The sequence below is a fragment of the Falco biarmicus genome, chromosome 4 (genome assembly GCF_023638135.1).
Source record: "Falco biarmicus isolate bFalBia1 chromosome 4, bFalBia1.pri, whole genome shotgun sequence".
Classification (NCBI taxonomy): Eukaryota; Metazoa; Chordata; class Aves; order Falconiformes; family Falconidae; genus Falco; species Falco biarmicus.
In genome coordinates this window covers 110,421,365-110,441,743 of record NC_079291.1, presented here as the reverse complement: position 1 = coordinate 110,441,743, position 20,379 = coordinate 110,421,365, and the positions used below count along the sequence as shown (strand labels likewise).

The window sequence follows — 20,379 nt, the reverse complement described above, 5'->3', positions numbered from 1 at the left end:
CTTTCTGCAACACTTGTCAAAACATTTTAAAAAGTGAAGGGAGAATAAATGCGATTTAAAAGAAAGGAGTGAAAACTGCTAAGTTGGTTGCTTTCCTTTGCAAAAAATCCCACCCCGTGTGTATGTTTAATATAGAGCAGATAGACTGGACATAGGTCCAGTCACCAAAAAAAACCCTTTAGGTAAGCTATGCAGTAACGTCTTCCACATCTGACATTTCTCAGGTCTTCAACTAGTTTTGTAAGACGGCGCCGCTGGAAGAAACTTTTACCAAGCTGCGTAAGAGCACCCACTCTTTGCCAGCGCAAGCGCACGGCCCTGCAGCCAGGACAAGCGCGGGGTGACCCCGACCCAGGGTCCCATCCCCGCTCCTCCGCAGGACCCCGGTGTTCCCGGGGTAACTCCTCGCGTCCCCTCGCAGGGCAGCTGCCCCGCTGCCGACGGAGCATCTCTGCTCCTCGGGCACCAGCGTCCCCAGAGCACAGGCGTTCCCGGCGCTCCCGGCCGCCACGGCAGCCGCCTTCGGGGGTGGCGGGCGGCGGCCCCGGCGGCGCCCCCGGCTCGGCGGAGCTCCCGAGACCCCGGCGGAGCTCCCGCCCCCCCGTCGCGGGGGTTCGCGGGCTGCAGCCGGGCCGCCGGCGGCACTTGAAGCGGGAAGGGGAGACGCCGCCGCGGGCGGAGCAGCAGCGCCCGGTGCCGGCCCCGGCCCCCCGGCCCCCCGGCCCCGCGGAGCCGCGCAGGCAGAGCCGAGCGCTCCCCCCGGCGGCGCGGGCCCGCAGACGGGCGAAACTCGGCCGGGAGCAGCCGCCGGCAGCGCACCGGCGGGGCGGGGCGCCCCCAGCCCACCCCACCCCCGGCCCGGCCCAGCCCGGCCCAGCCCGGGGGCGCGGGCACCGGCCGGGGAACGGGGAGGCAGCGGCGCGGCTGCCGCCACCCGTGCGAGCCCTGCGCCGCCCGCCGCCGCCGGTCGCCGCTCGCCTCCTCGCGTTGCCGGTGAGTGCGCGGGGCCCGCGGGCGGGGGCAGCCGGGCCGGGGCGGGGGGCGGCGGCGCGGGGCGCGGCGGGGCGGGCGGCGGGACCAGCGGCCGGGAGCAAGGGCACCGCCGAGCTTGCGGCGCCCCCGCTGGGCTGGGGCTGCGGGCCTGGCGGAGGCGGCTGCTCCGCGCCGTGCTCCGCAGCGCCGTGCCCCGCAGCGCTGCCCCGCACTCCGCACGGCGCGGGGCGAGCGGCTCCGTACAGGCGGGCGCCAGGCTGGTCACCGCCCGACACGCCGAGGGGGCTGCGGCGTTCCCGAGGGAAGGGGCAGCAGGACACGAGGAGCTGCGCCAGCCTCCCCGGCGGCCGGCCGCGCACCCGAGCGCGCAGGGCGCGGAGCTGGCGGGGCACCGCGCGTGAGGATGCTGTGCGGGTGAGGGGAAGGAGGAGAAGAACCCACCGTCCCCATTACACCTGGCGGTGACTCTGGCTGCCTGAATATCGAAGGTCAGGGTGAGAAGGCCATCGTACGATTGCCGGTGGGGGGAAATCGTGGCTGCGTTAATTTCCACACGGGTCCTGTGGCATTTCCCGAATGCAGAGAAGTCCATCCCACCCTGAGGAGGGACAGCGGGAACGGGGGGTATAGTAGGGACATCACCTGCCCTAAAGCTACCGCTGGGCAATGCTTCGTGTAGCCTCTCCAGCCTTTCCTTTGCAGACACTGCGCAGGAATGATGGAGAGGAATCAGACTTCTTGGATAAGCTGCTTCTAAACTGTTTACTTGCAAGATGCCAGGCTCTCTAGCTGTAAGACCTTGTGCTCCAGCAGTTAATCCTAGCCATTCGTTTAATTCAACAAGCAACATTAAAACTGCCTGGAGAAAGTTAAGACATTGTTTTAGTCATATATTTATATAAATATATAAAAGGAAGAGTTCAGACACTCAATGGGTAATTGCTAAAATATGAAGGAGCTCATCATATTACTACAGTCAGGTTACCAGACATTTGAAGAGACTGACAACTCGATATATATTCCAAATTAGAGCAAAAAAATAATTTAGTACATTAACATATCTAAATGAGCTGAAACCAAACCTTTTAAGTAACAGGGCTTACTTTTGTTAACATACAAAGGGACAGTAAGTCCACACACCCACTGGGATTTCTAAATTTGTGCATCTTTGTGATGAAGTCTTTTGTATAGCTTAAAAGCACCAAAAGTTCACTTGGGCTGAAATTCAAGTTCATTTTGGTAGATTGCCAAAGAAGTTTCATATTGATCAGCACTTCAGTAGCTCTGGGGCTTGGGAGGGAAGATTCACAGTAAATGTCTGATTTTCTTGAAGCCTAAAGGGTTCAATCTGTTTCATAAAATGTTAAAGACACTGCTCTGTAGTCTTGTTTGGGTAATAGATCCTAATAAGTATTAGGAACACATTTCCTATTATGAATTGTAATATTAGTATGATCATGAGTTGGTTTGTGCTTACCTTGACCAGACACTAACTCTGGAGCAAGGCGAGTTCTAAGATATTTTTCCTTCTTTTGAAGAATAGCAACATTAGATTCTTCGATACATATACAAAGAGCTAGACAAAAGAAAACAACTTGAAGGATATGAATCTGAACTTGAGAAATCCATCTTTGTTGAAGCTGAATTATTTTTGTTCTAAAATAATATCCACATCTAGCATTTCTTCAGAATTCAGAGAAATTATTCATAGATAGGTTCATCAGTCTTTTTTTCCCCACTTTTTTGTTACACTGTTACCTGTAACAAGTGGTTAACTTTTATCAGACAATGAAGCTTTGTTTATCCATGCCCAGTTATTTCTACTGGAAACCATGAAACTGCATAGGAGGTATAGTATTGGGGTATGCAACCTCAACATTTAAAGGACTAACAGCTCGCATTTACATACATGATTTTTTGTTTAGTGATTCTCCAGTAGCGACTCACCAGGTCACTTGGAAAGAAACAGACAAATCCCGGTATCTAAATGGCTGGTTGAGCTACATTTTAAAAAGGTAACTATTTCTGACGTAGAAAGACTAAAACCAGCTTATTCTACAGTTCATCAAGGGTTGGAGTAAGTAGTAACACAAGGCAGAATCCAAAAACCTCTAAAGATTTTTTGCTGTCCCTGTATGAAAGATTTCCTGGTTTAGTGAAGTTGGATTAAAGGATTCCAAGAACAGAACAGATCCCCAGCGAAAAGGCACCACTGCAGCTACTCCGTTTTAAAGGCACCAAAACACAGAAAAATTCCCCTTATTTATAAGAGATTTTAAGCTTGTGGTTTTGTTTACTGCATCAAAGCACAAAGGAGTTTTCATCTACTACAGCAGTTATTAAATAGGCCTAACACCTACAGCAAAAGTCTCTTTTTACAGCTAGCTAATGGAGTAGGGAAGGGAAGGTTTCTCCAGCACTGTGCTACTTAATGACAATAACACTTAAATACTGGTTTGTTAAGAGATCACACTGATAATGAACTACATGATGCTGATGATATTTAGGCTAGCAGGGAAAATTAATACCCTATCTGGAAGCTTTAGGGTTCTAGTCATGGTGGGTTTCCCCCCAGTTTCTGGGAAAAAAATAATCCATATATGGGAAATACCACCACAGGAACATATATGTATTTTTGTCATGGAAAAACTGACATTTAGTACAACTCAAAACAGAAAGTTGAGTCACTGGAAGAAGAGTTTAATAGAAGGTCTGGGTGTAGATTTTGAAGGCCAGAACATTCTTTGTAATTTATCCATTTTCTGTTAGCTCTTTTGGGTTTAGTGCTTGTGAAATATAGGCCCAGCATTAAAAAGAGTTGTGCAAAAATGCCAGCCAGAGGGGAAAAAAGGATATATCTGTCCACTGATAATTTCAGGTTAAGACACAGATGTAAAAAATACTACATTTCTTCGGGAAAAAAAGAAATTGTACATACATATCATATACAACAGTATCTAGAAAATAGTTTAATTAAGTTGGAATTATATTGCTGAGCACAGGTATACATCGTCAACAACTTAAACTTCTAAAGGTTCAGTATTAGTATATGAAAATGAAGGTCGCTCATCAGAAGATGGCAGCATTAGACAGGACACACCCAGGCATCCCACAGGTTTCCAAGTCTCCCTCATGCATTCAACACGTGAAAGATGCTGAAGCTACACTTACAGACTGTCCTGATGTAGGAGATGCTACTGGAAGTTAAAACATGGTATTTGAGATCTCTTTCCTACAAATACTGACTCTACTAAGGACAGCGAATGTAAAAATGCCCTCTGCTCCGGGTCGGTATTCCTCAGCATGGTTTAGAGCTGTCAGTGATACACATTCATTAACAACAATCTTAAAAAAAAAACCCCAAACATCAACTTTCAAATGGCTAAGACTACATAATTTTGCTGAAAATTCTCGAGATGGGCTTCATTTTAAACTGTAATACATCAAAGTTCAGCTGCTTTCTTAGGATGTAGATTCCGGTAATAATCTAGCTGCGTATAGCCACGTATTGACTGCTTCCAGATTAGATGAGATTTTTAGGCTGCTTGTTGCATATTTGTTCATGTACTTTATTCACTGAGTCAAAGGACATGGCTCTACTACGATCCATGTACTAGAAGAAATTCAAGTTGATTCTAACATTAAATGTAACTTGGTCGCTTTCAGTTTTGTATGATTCTCCTGCAATTCACTATTCCATTTATGGGATCCCCCGTAAAAGAAAACCTTCTTTCCAGTTAAGCAGCTACAGTTTCCATGTGTTTGTTTTCCCCTTTTCTAAACTGCAAAATGTTCCTAAACAAATGCACCGAACCTACTGCCTTCACTGGTTCTGCTGACAAGCAACGAGCCTGCAACTGTATTCCTGTAAATTAAGGCTCTCCAGGTTATGAACCACATCCTGACAATTTTTTCTTCTTAAATAATAAGTAGTGTTTCCCTAGCCAAGTTTCTGTCAGTAGTTGAATGCCAGAGAATATTTAATATTTTTTCCTGATACTATTCCTGTAGCTTTCATATTAATCATACAGGCCAGCTATTACATTCCATTCCCCGCAAAAGAAAGGGCAGAGGGACGACCAGGAAAAACCTGGGGAAGCTCAGGGAAGCTGAAGCAAAGGACTGCAAAAGGAGAACCTTACAGCTTTGGCACGAAGCAGGATGTATTGAAATGCACAGGAAAATGCACTTTCTTCTATTCTTCCTTCGCTTTCCATGCCTGATTTCAACTATTGATCTGTGTCTCCAGGAGTTACAAATCACTGTTGAATATGCGTCAGTATTGGAACAATGAAAATTCAAAGCAGCAGAATGTGGTTTGGAGTATAAACAAACGCCAGTGTTCGAGATCTCAAAGACATAGGTGCTCTGTCCTTAGTTATGCATGGAAAAATAATGCTCTTGAGTCAATTCTCAGCCTAAAAAGTAACGTTAAGAACCCAGAACAATGCCATGAACCGGTAGATACTGTGGAAGCCTGCAGATTTCCGTGCTTCACTTCAGCTTTCAACACTATTTTTGAGTTCTAAAGAGAGGAAACAGAAAAGAGATGATGTGCAGTGGAATCAGTACCATAAATACACCAGCAAAAAACAATTTTGAAAGGACTTAAGCATAAACAGCATGTGAAATCTGACAGTATTAATGGTAAACTGTTTATAGCAAAGAGCATAGCCAGAGTAAAATTGCATGCCACAAATGGTAACTGTTCTTTAAAGAAGGAAACATAAGCACTGTCTTTCCCCTTCACCACTACTCGCTAGCCTTTGACTAGTCGTAGGTGGTTCAGGAGAATGTTTCAGCTCCTAACCACTCTACACCAAATCCAACTTCACAGGACTCCATTTGGTTTTGGTGTTTAGCTTCCTGCTTGGAGTAAAGTATTACTTAGCATTAAACTGTATGTTAAACTGTATGCTCATCTATGCAAATTAATCAGGACATGCATGCTCATACAATTAAGTGCTACTATTGCCAGTATTTTCCATTCACACAAGGATTTCTCTACACAGGAAAGCATTTTAGATGCACATTAAGCTTCACTTCTTGGGTATATACCTTACATAGTACAGGAAACTTTTTTGAACAAATATTTGATATTTTTCTGTATATTGCATATTATTATGTGAACACTTCCTTAGACTAACACGTTTGTATTTTGGATTCAATTTCCATTTTTGACAGATGGCCACAGCTCCAAGAATATGGCTTCCGATCATCATTTTTTTAAGTTAAATGGGGGGGGGGGGGGGGGGTTGTATACTGTAAACAATACCTAGCCTATACTTCTGGGTTCACACATACTTGGGATCATATAGGAACCATATGGTAAAAGTTGTATTTGTTGTCATCTGGGGAGATCAAATAATTAACTTCATAAAAAAAAAAAAGTGCAGAACACATACACAGGAACACACTAGAAATAACAAAACCAGAGCAAAGTTTTCCCTAGGACCGACTCCCCTGCACAAGGAAAAGAGCTTTGATGGCACTCTGGTTATGCTAATGAGAGTAAGAACCTTCACAGGAATGTTTCTGCAATTAGTCTTTGCTCAGGAACTGGCCCTTACAGTGTGAGTCTAAGTTTTGAAACCAACCTCTCGTGTTTGTGAGTGCCCAAGAACAGAAACATAAGACTTGATGGAAGGATGCAAAGTGAGTATCAGCTGAAGCCAAATAACTGGGATGAATTAGATTTGTTTCAAAATACTCCTTTTACAAGGTGCTTCTCCATGTAGATAAGGCATAAGCAAGTAGTAAATCATGCTTTTCATGCCAAATGGTTTCAAATCAGTATCTCCATATAGGCACAACTGAAGTAATGAACATTTCAAACTTCCAGTTGCTTGACAGTGAAGCTGTACTTGTACCATGAAGTTACATTCTTCCAAATTTTACAGAAATAATATGCTTTTGACAGGTTATAATAGTTTGTCTAGTTCCCCTGAAGTGATGTGCATTCATAACAGCATATAATTTAACTTCTCAATTAAGCTGGAAAGTGACTGACCACTCTGACATGCCACAGAAGCACACTAGTTAACTCTGGGACTAACTCAGTTCCATGTAGCAGCACAACACGCTGTTTAAAACTGGAAAGAGTGTAAGGTCAGCAAAGGTACACTATTGCAGTATTAGAAACATAACTGGCTACGCAGTTGGTTTGGTTTTGGGTTTTTTTCTTTTCTAATGGCAAAATTTTATATTAATGATTTAACAATACTTTTAAATGACCTCTGAGAAATTTGTCAACGGTAAAATAAGCATGTTTGTTCTCACTGCACAAAATGAAAAGCTGTTTTCCTTCCCTGACCCCCCACAAGAAATTTAACAGTAGATAGACTTAGTAGTTACCCAAAGATATCAGACTGTAAAGCGAGAGGAAGATTAAAGATACGATCCAGTACAGTATTCTTAATGCAACGAAGAAAACAGTGCACGAGTCAGGGGGAGGTGGGTGAAAGGTCAGAACACCAGAGGCAGTTATTTCCGAAAGAGACAAGTCTTTTCAAAAGCAGCCACCGTACAGCACCTTAATCAAAACTTGAGCTCAGACACTGCCGTGGTGACTCAATTTCCTCACAGAGTTCAGTGCTTCTTGTAGAAAGCTAAGGACTCGGGATGCATGTGTGCAAATAGGAGGGACAGCATGACTGTATATAATGATTTGCATTATTCATGCTAAAACTTTGTTTCAGAAGGCTGCGGAGGTCTAAACTTTTTGCTGGCAGATAGCTAAAATTGTAGATGATTTCATTCCCACTAAAGCCAGGACCCTCAGCCAAATAAAAGCATAAAGACAATCAGAAAAATCTGTGCTGACAGCAGCGTGTAGCCTGCCAGTCTGATTGATGCATGTGGCTGTGATTCTATAAAAACTAAAACCTGAAAATATCAAGTACAATCAAGTCAAGCATCATGTACAAGCCCAAAGCTGAACTTTCACTGATGTTTTCAAATCTTTCAGCCTGTCCCATTTTCTTGCTCTTTGAGTTATGCTTCACTAAGAAAACCAGATGTAGTATTTCCTTGATTAAGTAAAAGCAGAAGTATTTACCTGCAATCCTGACAGTCTGTACCCTAAAATCCAGATATACAAATAAAAATTAGCAATAGCACAGTAGTATTACTGGACTGAAAAGAAACTACCCTTCTATAAGCAAGTTACAAATTCAGTATATCATACAGTTATAATGATAAATGCCTTTTTTCTCCTTGGAAGACTTCATAAAATTCCTTAAAAACTTCAAGTTCCCTTCACAACAGCCTCTGCATTCTGTCTTTTTGTTGTTCATAAGGTCTGCTTGCTAACTGTAGAACATCACCCTCCAGTTTAGAGGAATAAGGATAAATCTGATGTCACAGATCAGACCACAGCTGTATAAAAGGGCAGAAGTGATGACCTTGCTCTAGTTCCTTTGCAATGCTGCGTGAAGTGGTCCCCTACTCACTGCTCCAAGCGTTGGAGGACCATTCACAGTGTACTGCATGCTCAGAATAAATGGATAAATTAATTCAAGAAGACTTCAGTTCTAGTTTAAACTGAGTCATCGTGTGCATTCCTAGAGATGATTGAATGAATATGCCTTAGGAGTGTGGATGTAACAGCATTACTTCTTCTATTCTGCTTTGTTCTTGCTCTGAAACTACACAGCCTATTCACCGTTTCGTTTAGGCAAGTGACTGAACCAGGAGGGGACAAAGAAGTGCAGTAATTCTAGCATTGGACCGTTCACTCTCTTTGGAACTGAAAGTGTGTAGAAGGCTTCAGAAACAGCCAGCTTGTCTTTGCCCTCCCCAGGAACAGCACCTTTGCCAACCACCACCAGCACACTGAAGGCCTGCACCTTTTCCCAGGGCATCCCACTCCTGAAATGAGCATGCAGACCACCAGTCCAGCAACTCAGCAATTTTCTCTCTGCAGTCTGGTCTGTAAAGTAGATTTCAGCACATCTGCAATAGTGTCCATCTGCTACATTAGCTCTGGCCTCATTTTTCCCTAAGACAGCATTTCCATCAAGAATTACTGAAAATTCTCTGCCACCAAATGCATGCGGTACAAGTTCATGCAAAACTAGACAGCCAGACATCCGAATCCGTCAGTTAAGAGTTTCTTCACAGTCAGGCTGGGTTGTTTGTTCACATAGTAAAAGATTTATTTATAACTCTCACTGCCTTTAGAATAGGTAGCGGGGCGGGGGGGGGGGGGAAGGACGATTTAGGAGGTCTGGCAAAATTTGAATGTTCAGACACTAAAGCTTCAGATTATGTAATCTTTTCATTTCTGACTGCCTAGAAGAGATAACTCAAGCACAGATGGAATCCAGTTTTTCCTTTGATAGTGGCAGGCACTTTTCTGAGGAAAAAGAAAAAAAAACCAACTAGTTCTTAGACAGAGACAGGGGGTCATTTGAATGGAAACAGCAGGCAGGTTATCAAGTTTTTTCATTTACTATTGATCAAAAATTTTCCTTGAATATCAGCAGGTGTTGCCTGGGGACTGTTTTCTTACAGAGAAATAAGCAAGTCTTTGAGAGAAAAATTAATCAAACCCCTAACATGTTAATAATTTCAATACCTAAAGGATGATTTAATATGGTTTCTTAAGCACAACATAGCGAACAGAGGTCATCTGGAATCAAATCTTACCTTCTGCCTTGAACTTAGTCTGATGAACAAGAATTTTGTTCTAGCCTAGCCTTTTCTTATTGTGGCTGCAGTTTCTTTAAAACCTATCCACAAGAGAGATGCCAACATCTGTTTCTAGAAACTTACTCCCACTTAGTCAGGGCTAATAGGTTGCACCTGCACTAATGAGTCAGTAAGGCATCCACTTAGGATCTCCCAGTAGATTCTTGCTCCTTGGAAGAATTAGCACTGTGATACTATAACAAGCAAATAATGATTGCTGCTTTTCCTTGTAGAAAAAGCTGTTCACAGACAGTAAAAACTAAAGAAGGCATTTCACGGTGAGGTCAGGGTTTAGAAATGCTCAAGAGCTATCCAAGACCTCCATGGTCTTTTCCAACCAAATGATTCTATGATGCTATGGTCTTAGGGTGATTGTCTTCTTTAAAATCTATTCTGTATTAGTGAGCTTTGGCTCAGTTTAACGAGACTTAAACTGTCCAAACATTAAAACACATTTATTAAGTATTATTACAGTACCTCTGCTGAAAACTGAATTACAGATAAGGAATTAAATCAGTAGCTCCTGAACAAGGGTACATATACCACAACCAGTCTGCAGCCACTTTAAAATGGCGTGTGCCTCAATGAAGATCAAGAAGCTGCTATTGCGAATCACAGTGCTGTCATGATGCCCAACTGCTGATATTTGGTACCATCAATACCAATGATGATGGTAGGAAGTTTAAGAACAAAAAGCATAGGTTACAATCTTCTCTACAGCACGGTAGAGCTGATCAGTGAATTTCATAATACAGAGCAAGGCTTGTTATTTTCTAGTTACCTTCCGTTGGACAAAGTTGTATGGCAACATGTCCTAATTCTAGCAAAGAGTGGCAACTGCGTGGCAGTTCAGTGTAATCTTAGTGGGCAAGGATGTATGGCAAGTGGCATAAGGGCCAAAGCTCCAAATACAGGGTGGTATTAGAGGGCACTGATCAACAACATAACATTTCTGCAACTAAATGCAACCTCTCTGCATGCTGTTCTGGGTGCAGTCACCTTTGCTTCTTAGGAGGAGCTTACTGTTTTCTCTTGTACCGTTCTCTTGGCCTGTGTACAAGAGGGAGATGTAGGTCTTCTACAACTTTTTCCTTATTGAAAGAGCATGGACGCTGACTGGTGCAAGATGCACAAGAAATCATGCATTGGAAGCCTTCTTCAAGCCCTTAGAAGATTCAAGAAAGCCGTAACATTCTCTTTCCTGTACACACACGAGTGTGGGATTGCAGTATGTCTGCTATGCTATTGTCCTGGTTCTGGCTGGGATAGTTAATTTTCTTCCTAGTAGCTGGCACAGTGCTGTGTTCTGGATTTAGTATGAGAGTAATGTTGATAACACACTGATGGTTTAGTTGTTGCCAAGTAGTGCTTACTCAAAGCCAAAGACTTTTCCCAGGCTCTGGCAGCGAGCAGTGCCCCAGGAGCCGGGAGGGAGCAGAGCCAGGACAGCTGACCCGAACTAGCCACAGGGATATTCCATACCATAGAGCGTCATGCCCAGTATATATAAACTGGGGGAATTGGCCGGGAGGGGCTGATCTCTGCTTGAGGGTGGGATGGCCATCGGTCAGTGGGTGGTCAGCCGTTGTATTGTGAATCACTTGGGGTTTGGGGATTTTTGTTTCTGTTTATTTCTTGGGTTTTGTTGTCTCCCTTTTAATTACTACTACTACTACCATTATTGTTGTTTACCATTATTATATAAATTATTTGCTTTATATCAATCGTTAAACTGTTCTTTTCTCTATATATGGATTTTACCTTCTTTCTGATTCTCCTTCCCATCCCACTGGGGGTGGGGGAGCAAGCAAGTGGCTGCGTGATACTTCCTTGCCACCTCGGGTTGAACCAGGACAGCTGCTAAATGCCTGTGATAACTTATTGCTAAGGAGATTTCTGCATGATCTGAAAGATCTCAGGAGGAAACCACAGCAGCTTATGGTGTTGTGTGCTAGGGAATGCAAAGAGACAGTTGCAAGCACTAGTTCATACAAAGGCAACATTGCATTTCTGCTCTATTCCAAGCATCTTGTGGCCAACTCAGTCCCTTGGTACAGCTTTTTAATGGATTCAGAGGTATGATTTGGCTTCAGAAAAAACTGGATAGGTAGGAAGTATGTGCTGGGTATACAAGTTTCATGCTGAAGGTATGGGCACCTGTCCAGGCCCGGAATGGTCAGGTCTGGGGAGATTCTTTGTGATTCCCAGAGTGAGATTAAGACACAAATGAGGTCAAATGCCATAAAGAAAAAAAAGTTTAATAGTACTCGCATAGAGGCAGGAAATAGAGAGAAAGAGAGGAAGAATAAAGAGAGGTGCAATAGCTACCACCGCATGGAGCTGGGGGTCCCATCAGCCCGGATCGACTTCATGTCAGGTGGGGAATTCCACTCGGTGCTGGTTGTCACGGTTCTTTTATAGATGTTCGAGAGTTGTTCACCCAAAAGTCTCTGCTCCTTCCAAGAGCTGTTTTGCATAGCCTCACCCCTCACTCAGCGGTGGTGCAAGCACCCATACCGTCTTACCAGAGAATTTTTCATCCTCTGGGGTCTGGGCGTACTTGCTGAGATGAGGGTACAAAACAGGAGATGTGTGGGTTTTGTGGTCAAGCAGATGCAGCGGTGTTTGGGTCAACGTCCATGGTCCGCCGAAGCCAGATATAGACAAGTTCTCTACAGGGCCTCTGAGTCGGTCTGCGGTCAGCCAGCAATGTTGAGACAGATAGCACCATTCTAAGAATGTCCTTCACACACCCTCTTCCAGTTACCTCCTATAGTGGCTTCTTTTTTCATCAACACTTATCATATTTTCTTTGGTGGGAGAATACTCACAAGTCAGGGTTGTAAAAGATCACACATGAAAAACAAACTGTTCAATAAGAAGAATGCAGCGGCACTGTAAAGCTTCAATATCCTAATCTAGCCTCAAGATCAACTCACTCTAGACTAGGGAAAATGGTTCTTGCAAGCCTGTTCCAGTGATTAATACTGGAGGCGTTTGTTACTGGGTATGGTCCCACTCCAGCCATGTTAGACCCTCTCATGTAAGTGGACATATTGCAATGGAAGATGTCAGACGGTGAAAGCCAGACTAAGATGCCTGCACTGCATTAAAGTTAAAAAAAAGGAAAAGATAATTAATGTCTAAACCAACATTGTTTGTCTAGGGTGTCTGAACAAATACAGACCCAAAGTCTAGACACAAAACCCCAGTATAGTAGTCAGGACTTTGGAGAGCAAGGGAGCTTTGGCTGGTTTCATATCTGACATTATTGTATGATTTTTAGCAGGTCACTTTGACCTATTCCTCCATTCCACTTTAAAATTTAATAGTACATGGCCAGCTGTCTATAAAGCAGAGAAGATAAAATCCATCAGGGACTATGAACTGCTCAAATGAATTGTGATGAAAATTACATTATCAAACAGAATTATTATAAATATGGAGAACCTGATAGTATGTGTATTTTTAAAAGAGAAAACGCATTACCCTGAGCTATTCTTGTTCTTAGCATTCTCAAATGATTTGCATCACCTGACATCATTCTTGGACTGTTATAGCCTGCATAAGCTCAGCATTTAATAAAATATATTTTAATAAAAGCGGAGCATGAGTTGAAAAGCTAGATCTTTATGCCTTCTTTGGAGCAGAAGTTCTCCAGATCAAATTCTGCTGTCTGCTTCCTGAATCCTACCCTATCTCACTGCAGCAGTGCTAAAGAGAAAGTTTGGGAAGCAGTCTACACCATTTACTATATCCTACTCTATGTTTTATTCCATATGCAGTTCATAAATAACCAAGGAGAGCTGTCTAATCAGATACTTTGCTGTTACTCTTTCTGTTGAAGACTCTATTAAAGTTGTCTTCTCGCCTTTATTTTGCCATAAATTTAAATTAAAATAGGTGGGGTTGAAGATCAGTCATTTCTTTATGAGGTCCCTGAAGCAATTAACATCAACTTCTTGACTTGACCATGCCCCATACACTTAACTCCAGCAGAGAGGTTCCAGTGTATAGCTGTGGGCAACCAGACAATGACAGGCTGGGATATGTTGGTTTAAGATCCATGGAGTTATTTCTATTCTCATTCTCAAACAGGAGATGCTTGAAGCCTCTGTGATCTTCTGACATCTTGACTAGCTGTCACTGAAGAGCTACACATGACAGAACCTGAAGGCTGTACAGAATACAGAACTGCAGAATACGGCTCTGGAGCTCATACCCCACAGTGTACGTATTTCCTCCACCTATGCATGCTACCGCTACCAAGCACGCATCTTCTCTCGTAACACCAGGCAGTTGTAAGTAAAGCTTAAGGAAGAAGCAATTTAGGGTCTTGTAAGAAAGCACACAAACATTTTAGCTTCAACCCTGACTACTGGAATACAAAAGAGATAAAGGTAGCATGAAATACTGAACTATTGAATTGCAATATGAAATACCTAATATTGAATAATCTATTGCATTGTATTGTTTTGACCATCTTTAGAGTAACAAGGATGAGAAATCCCACACATACCTCTCAGTGTTAGCTGTGGAAATACTTTGAGCTAGTATGTCTACAGTCTCAGTTTCCTTCCTCATTTCTTTAAGAAATTTACCAGAACATAAACTCAGTCAAACACTATAAGAGAGAACTGGTAGACAATACATATCACCCTCACAGATATTCTTCTTATGTATCCTGGAGACAAAATTGGTGAACTTATCATATGGTCCAAGACTTAAAATATTAATCATTTTTTGGACTTTAGATCCACTTATGAAGTTAGCAGTTGGGAAGAAGAAGATACCAAAGCCATGGAGAATTTCTAGATAATGGAGTAGCATATCTACTCAACTTTGAAAAGGTACTGTTCTTACCTCTGCATTCCCTCCCTTCCTTTCCCCTTTTATTGTCAATAGTTGAGTTACTATGCTTGTGTTAGAAAACGGAAGAAAAACCACGTTTTATAATTAAGGCCTATGATTTGATACATAACCTTTATGTTCACAAGTGCAGTATGTACCTACAGTTTCTCCCATGCAGGTCACATCACCGTAAAGCTACACACTATTGTGTCTGTACAAAGGGAATCTACCACTCTTTGATAACATCTGCAAAATAATATGTAGAAATGAATGTGACTAGAAAACAAGCCTAACTGGGCAAATGTGGCCCACTCTAAAATAGGTTTTGTATATGCCATGGTGAGTGTTTAGTAGGTTGCCTTCTTGTTTTTTAACTGCAGTGTATGCACTGGAATTCCTCAGCACTCTAAGCACTGGGATATAGAAGATTTTAAAGAGTTTTCATTCTGAAGGCTCTACACATAATTCATGCCAAAGTTCTAAGCAAGTAATAATAGCTAATTTATTAAAGATTAATTATAAAAAAAAATTCTAGTATAAAGGAAAGGTTTGCTATGTGTTTCAGTCTCAACTCCTCTTATTTCCAATTTACTTTCCGCTTTAATGCAGCAAACAGCAGCCGCAAGCGTGCAGGACTGACGTGGCTTCTCCAAGTTATTGGAGAACAGTTCTGGCATATGTTTCTTGGGCATCTGTATGACTAGCAGACTTCATCCTAAAAGACCCTGTGGCTTTGGGCAACCTGGTTGTGCAGCCTGGTCTAGTGGACGGTGTCCCTGCCTGTGGCAGGGGGCTTGGAACTAGGTGATCCTTGATGTCCCTTCCAACCCACCCCAGTCTATGATTCTATGACCCTATATTTATATTCATTTGAGAGGCTGCAAGATGCTTATTGATCCTGAAAACCCCTATTATTTTCCCGGAACTTTTATTGGTTTGTGTTTGAAATAAAATAGGGCTGCCATCTTTAAATGTCTGAAATCTGTGTAAGCCTAAATTGGGTAGGAAGAGTTTATTCATTAGCTATAGTTTGAACGAATGCCTACCAGTGAAAACATAGGCACTGGGTGCAACCTTAGGAGTTATTTGAGACTCTGTATCAACTAAAAGTGCATACAGCTGGAGTCTTTTTATTGTATGGAGTACCTTGTCACTTGACATCGTATGATACCATATTATTGGTGGGTAATTAAATCCAACTGTTGTATTCCCAAACTGTTAGATGTAGTTTGTAAATAATGACAGGTGTGTGTGGCGTCTGAAGGCACAGGCTCCAGTTGTGGTGCAACCAGAGACACTTTATTGTGCAGAGAAGCCCATATTTATATCTCTGAACCCGGATACAAATTCCAGCTGTATGTACTACCAGGCTCAGGGCAGAAAGCATTCATGCAGTTACATAGCTATAGATCAGTACAAGCATGCAGACACCTATTTGCTACTAGATAACCATGTTTATCTTTCTTACTCTCCTTTACAATACCCAGCTGTTCTCTCATGTCCTGCCAGATCAGACGTTCTCCATCCTCCTCTCACACATCTCTCTTCAGGCATTCTCTATCCTCCCCTCCCACAGGTGTGTTTAGAGCTATTTAGTACAAAACATGTTAATTTGCTTTATATTAACACATTGTAAAGTGGTTTGCCAATATGTAGTTTATGTTATGGCTCCTGATCAGCTATTTAATGAGATATAACAAATTAAAAGTGAGGACTGAAATTTCTTCTCTAGATCCTGGGGTAAGAATTACATGAAGCCCCATAAAACACCTCTGTAAACAATTTTGGATTGGTTCATAGAGCTTGCTCCAGTACTTTCCATAGAACACAAACTACCCATATGCAAAATGTTGTAAAAATTCATGATTTAGGAAAGTCCTAAAATGGACAGTGCTAAGCTGAAGCACAGATTAGTTTTATTATTTTATTTTACTACTACAGTGATCAAACGTATTTCTGTTCTTTTCTATAGTTCTGGAAATAACAATCACAGAGCAAGCAAACACATTTTCATCCAGGAGTGTAAACCAAGACTGCATTTCCAAGGCCTGGACATCTCTGATTTTCATTCCGTGCTCTCATGCAAAACATGTCAAACACAACAGAGAACTCAACTAACCCTCACTCAGCTCTTCTAGGTGTGTTCCTGGGAAGCGTTTCACTGATCACTATTGTCATGAATATATTAGTACTATGTGCTGTGAAAACTGAAAAGAAGCTGCAAACAGTTGGCAATTTATACATTGTCAGCCTCTCTATTGCAGATCTTATAGTTGGTGCAGCTGTTATGCCCCTGAATATTGTTTATCTCCTAAGTCCTGTGTGGACTCTAGGCTTACCAGTCTGTCTGTTCTGGCTGTCAATGGATTATGTGGCCAGCACTGCATCCATTTTCAATCTCTTCATATTGTGCATTGACCGTTATCGTTCAGTTCAGCAACCGCTGAAATATCTCAAGTACAGAACAAAAATGAGAGCGTCACTAATGATTTTGGGGTGTTGGTTGCTCTCTTTCATGTGGATCATTCCAATCCTAGGATGGCATGTTTTTGCTAATAATGGGGAAAGGAAAGTAAAGGAAAACAAATGTGAAACTGAGTTCTCTAAAGTCACCTGGTTTAAAGTGGTGACAGCCATTTTCAATTTCTACCTACCCTCTGTCATGATGTTATGGTTCTACTATAAAATATTCAGAGCTGTTCGAAAACACTGTCAACACCGAGAGCTCAACAATGGATCGTATTGGTCTTCCTCAGGAAAAAAACCCATACCTCAGAGTAAGACGAAGAACAAGCAAAATATTTGCCTCCAAAAGCAAATCTTAGATGAGGACACTCCTCCCAAAGACAAGCAAAGCTCCCCTCAGCCCAAAAATATGGAGGCAGAGCTTCATTTCAGTGATTCTGATAAGTCTTCAAGGCCGTTTGTTAGCAAGAGTAATCAGCAAGTCCTTAAATGGAGCTGTTTTCCTCTCACCACTGCCCAGCCTGAGCCAGGCCTGGATAAAGGAAAGAAGTGCGTGTGTGTAACAGAAGAGAACGAAAATGAAGAAGAGCCTAGCTCACAAGACAGTGACTTAAGTGATGCATCAGACAGCCACACTTTCACAGAGGAGGTACCCTGCAGAGAGCACTCCAGTCCTAACCCTGAAAAAGCCTGCAGTCCCCAGGAAAAGACTGAGAACAGGGAGTTCAGAGGACTGACTTCCCTGAGGAAAACCTGGCAAAGTCTGCGCACCCATTCCAAAAGGCACGTTCAAGGACTGCATGGGAACAGGGAGAGGAAAGCGGCTATGCAGTTAGGGGTCATAATGGCAGCCTTTATGCTGTGCTGGATTCCCTATTTTGTATTATTTATGGTAATAGCTTTCCATGGCCATGAACAATTTTCAAAATTACACATGTTCACTATATGGCTTGGCTATGTGAACTCCACCTTAAATCCATTCCTATATCCTCTTTGTAACCAGAATTTCAAGAAGACATTCAAAAAGATCCTTCACATCCACTGATACGGGTCTGGGGGGGTGCGGGGTGTTGAGCTAAAAAGCAGCTTGAGAGTTCAACCAAATAAAAAGTTCCTGTTTCAAAGACAAACACCATGGGTAAAGTAGACAACTTCAGAAAACTGTAATTTATAAATAAGTGTTAGTAAAAAAGTGGGAAACATGGATTTAACAGCTTTGACAGATTTGAAGAAGAACTGATTCACATCAGGAATCTGAAAAACTCAGGGGGAATCTCAGAACTGTTACACTGTTGTACACATTTTACAATTTGAGATTACCTCTTTCATCATGTAGAACAAAACCTGGAGATACACATAGAGATCTTCAGTACTTATAAATTATTCAGCTACAGAAAAGGAAAAGAATAACGTTTCTGTGACTGGCCAAATATATTTTTTTCTTTCAACTTCATTAAACACAGGAACACATCACTTGTGCAGTGAGATCTGCAAGTGGAGGTACTTTACACAGTCAAAGAAAGAAGCTTCAACAGTTTGAATAGGATAGATATTTTTAAACAGCTGAAGCTTCTTTCTTTGACTGTGGCGTTATAGCTTCCCCTAAAAACAAACTTTTCTGAAATGTCAGTTATATCGTAACCTGCCATATCTCTTTGATGTCATGCTTGCTTCATTTATACCTGTACATGTTAACTTCACTGAAAAAAAACCGAAGTATTTTTTTCATAGAAATTTTGCTAAGATTTTCCATAATCAACAGATTATGACTATCTATTCAAGAAGGGCATGCTGTTGTTTCTAGACTTATGGAAAATGGTTGATGATAGATTGCACATATTTTCTTCTTCCTGGAAGCTGGCAAATAACATAAGCATGCAGTGCCAATATTAATCCATACATCCTTATCTTGTAGTAGGTAAAGTCTTGCTATTGTAATGAGACAAACTCATGAGCAACTCAAGCTTGCAAAACAAACAAAAATAAACATGAAGTATGTTTACCTTTTCTATCCTTTATATTTAATTGCATTTTATAAATCATGCAATAAATGCTGTAAAATATTTCAGGAGAAATGCACAACAATAGAGTACTCTCTGTTGGAAGGGGATCTCAGGAAGACATCTAAGTGCAACTTATAACTCAAAGCTGGGCTGGCTTTGACATCACATCATGTTGCTCAGGGCCTCGTCCACAGCTTGAATGACAAGCACCTGTGAAAACAGCTCCACCTGGAAAAGCTGTCAGGTGGTCTTGACAGAGAAGTTTACAGCTAAGATTACTGATTTAACTGTTTCTAAATACTAACAGTCAGAAACAGACATGCCCTGTTATACAAGAGGAATCAATTCCCTCTTCTTAAGTGCAGTCAGGTAAGGATTTGTTTCCAAAGAAAGAAAACATAAATCCTCAGCAAAAAAGTACACAGTGGCATATGCCACATAAGTAACTTAACAGGAAGCTTACAATTTCATAGAACAATTACACCAAAATAAAAAAATAGTACACAGATTGGGAGCAGGGAGGAGAATTGAGGCAGAGATCTCAGGCCCGATATTAGCTGAGTATCTCATGACTGCACACTGCCTTGTTTATGGCACACCAGTAAAGCATTCATTCCTATCCTTCTGCTTTGGAACCAAGAGAAACATTTAGAGCAAACACTGTAGAGTATGTTAGTTTTAAGCAGAAATCCCAGAACCAGATAACTTCAACAGCTAGTCACATTTGCGTGTAATGGTGAGTTTATCTAAGTCTTCTCCATACATTTTGGGAAGGATGATTAGAGAGGCATCCTGAAGGTTCAGTGTAAAAAGAACATCCTCCCATTCATTTTGTTGTGCTGATGAATTTACCACTTCCTGAATGCTTTCTTGCTTCTGAAATTGCTCAGTTAGCTTAACAACAAAGTTCTGATGGAACTGGAACTCCTTTAACTGAGTATTGTCAATATTTTGGTGGGATGACTTGAAGGGATGTTCTGAGTACTATCTTTATTACGTCAGAAGTGAAAAATGGTAGTTTAATGGTTAGAGGAGAAATTCTGAATTCTATGTTCTTAATTAATGATCCTGAGCTACTTAGAGTCCCCCTGTGCCACGTGTGCCTATTTCACAAAGTGAATACGACAAGACTTACAGTAAGAATGCAACACTTTGGATAATGTTTGCATGATGCTCATAAATTTTGGATATAATACACTAACTAAATGCAATGTATTATTATCCTTTGTCAGTTTTATTTCTCTGAACTAAACACCTGAATGTCAACAGTTGCATTTAAAGTATTCAATAATAAATGAAGTCCTAATATATCTGCATTTTAATAAATTGGAAAACTGTTAAAGGAATAAACTTTAATTCAGTCTATTTCAATGTA

At 41.9% G+C, this 20,379-nt stretch overlaps 1 protein-coding gene across 2 annotated transcripts; it reads left to right on the top strand.

Annotated features, from left to right (window-relative positions):
• The first annotated feature begins 777 nt into the window (after positions 1-777).
• HRH1 (histamine receptor H1) lies at positions 778-19,004 on the top strand. Of its 2 annotated transcripts, none has more exons than XM_056337855.1 (4): positions 778-993; positions 13,783-13,914; positions 14,439-14,534; positions 16,508-19,004. In XM_056337855.1, the coding sequence occupies exon 4, from the start codon at positions 16,616-16,618 to the stop codon at positions 18,044-18,046; it is 1,431 nt and encodes a 476-aa protein (XP_056193830.1). In that variant the 5' UTR covers positions 778-993; positions 13,783-13,914; positions 14,439-14,534; positions 16,508-16,615; the 3' UTR covers positions 18,047-19,004. The 2 variants fall into 2 exon arrangements, with proteins under 2 accessions (XP_056193830.1, XP_056193831.1); XM_056337856.1 differs by lacking the exon at positions 778-993 and adding an exon at positions 1,192-1,481.
• The last annotated feature ends 1,375 nt before the right edge of the window (positions 19,005-20,379 follow it).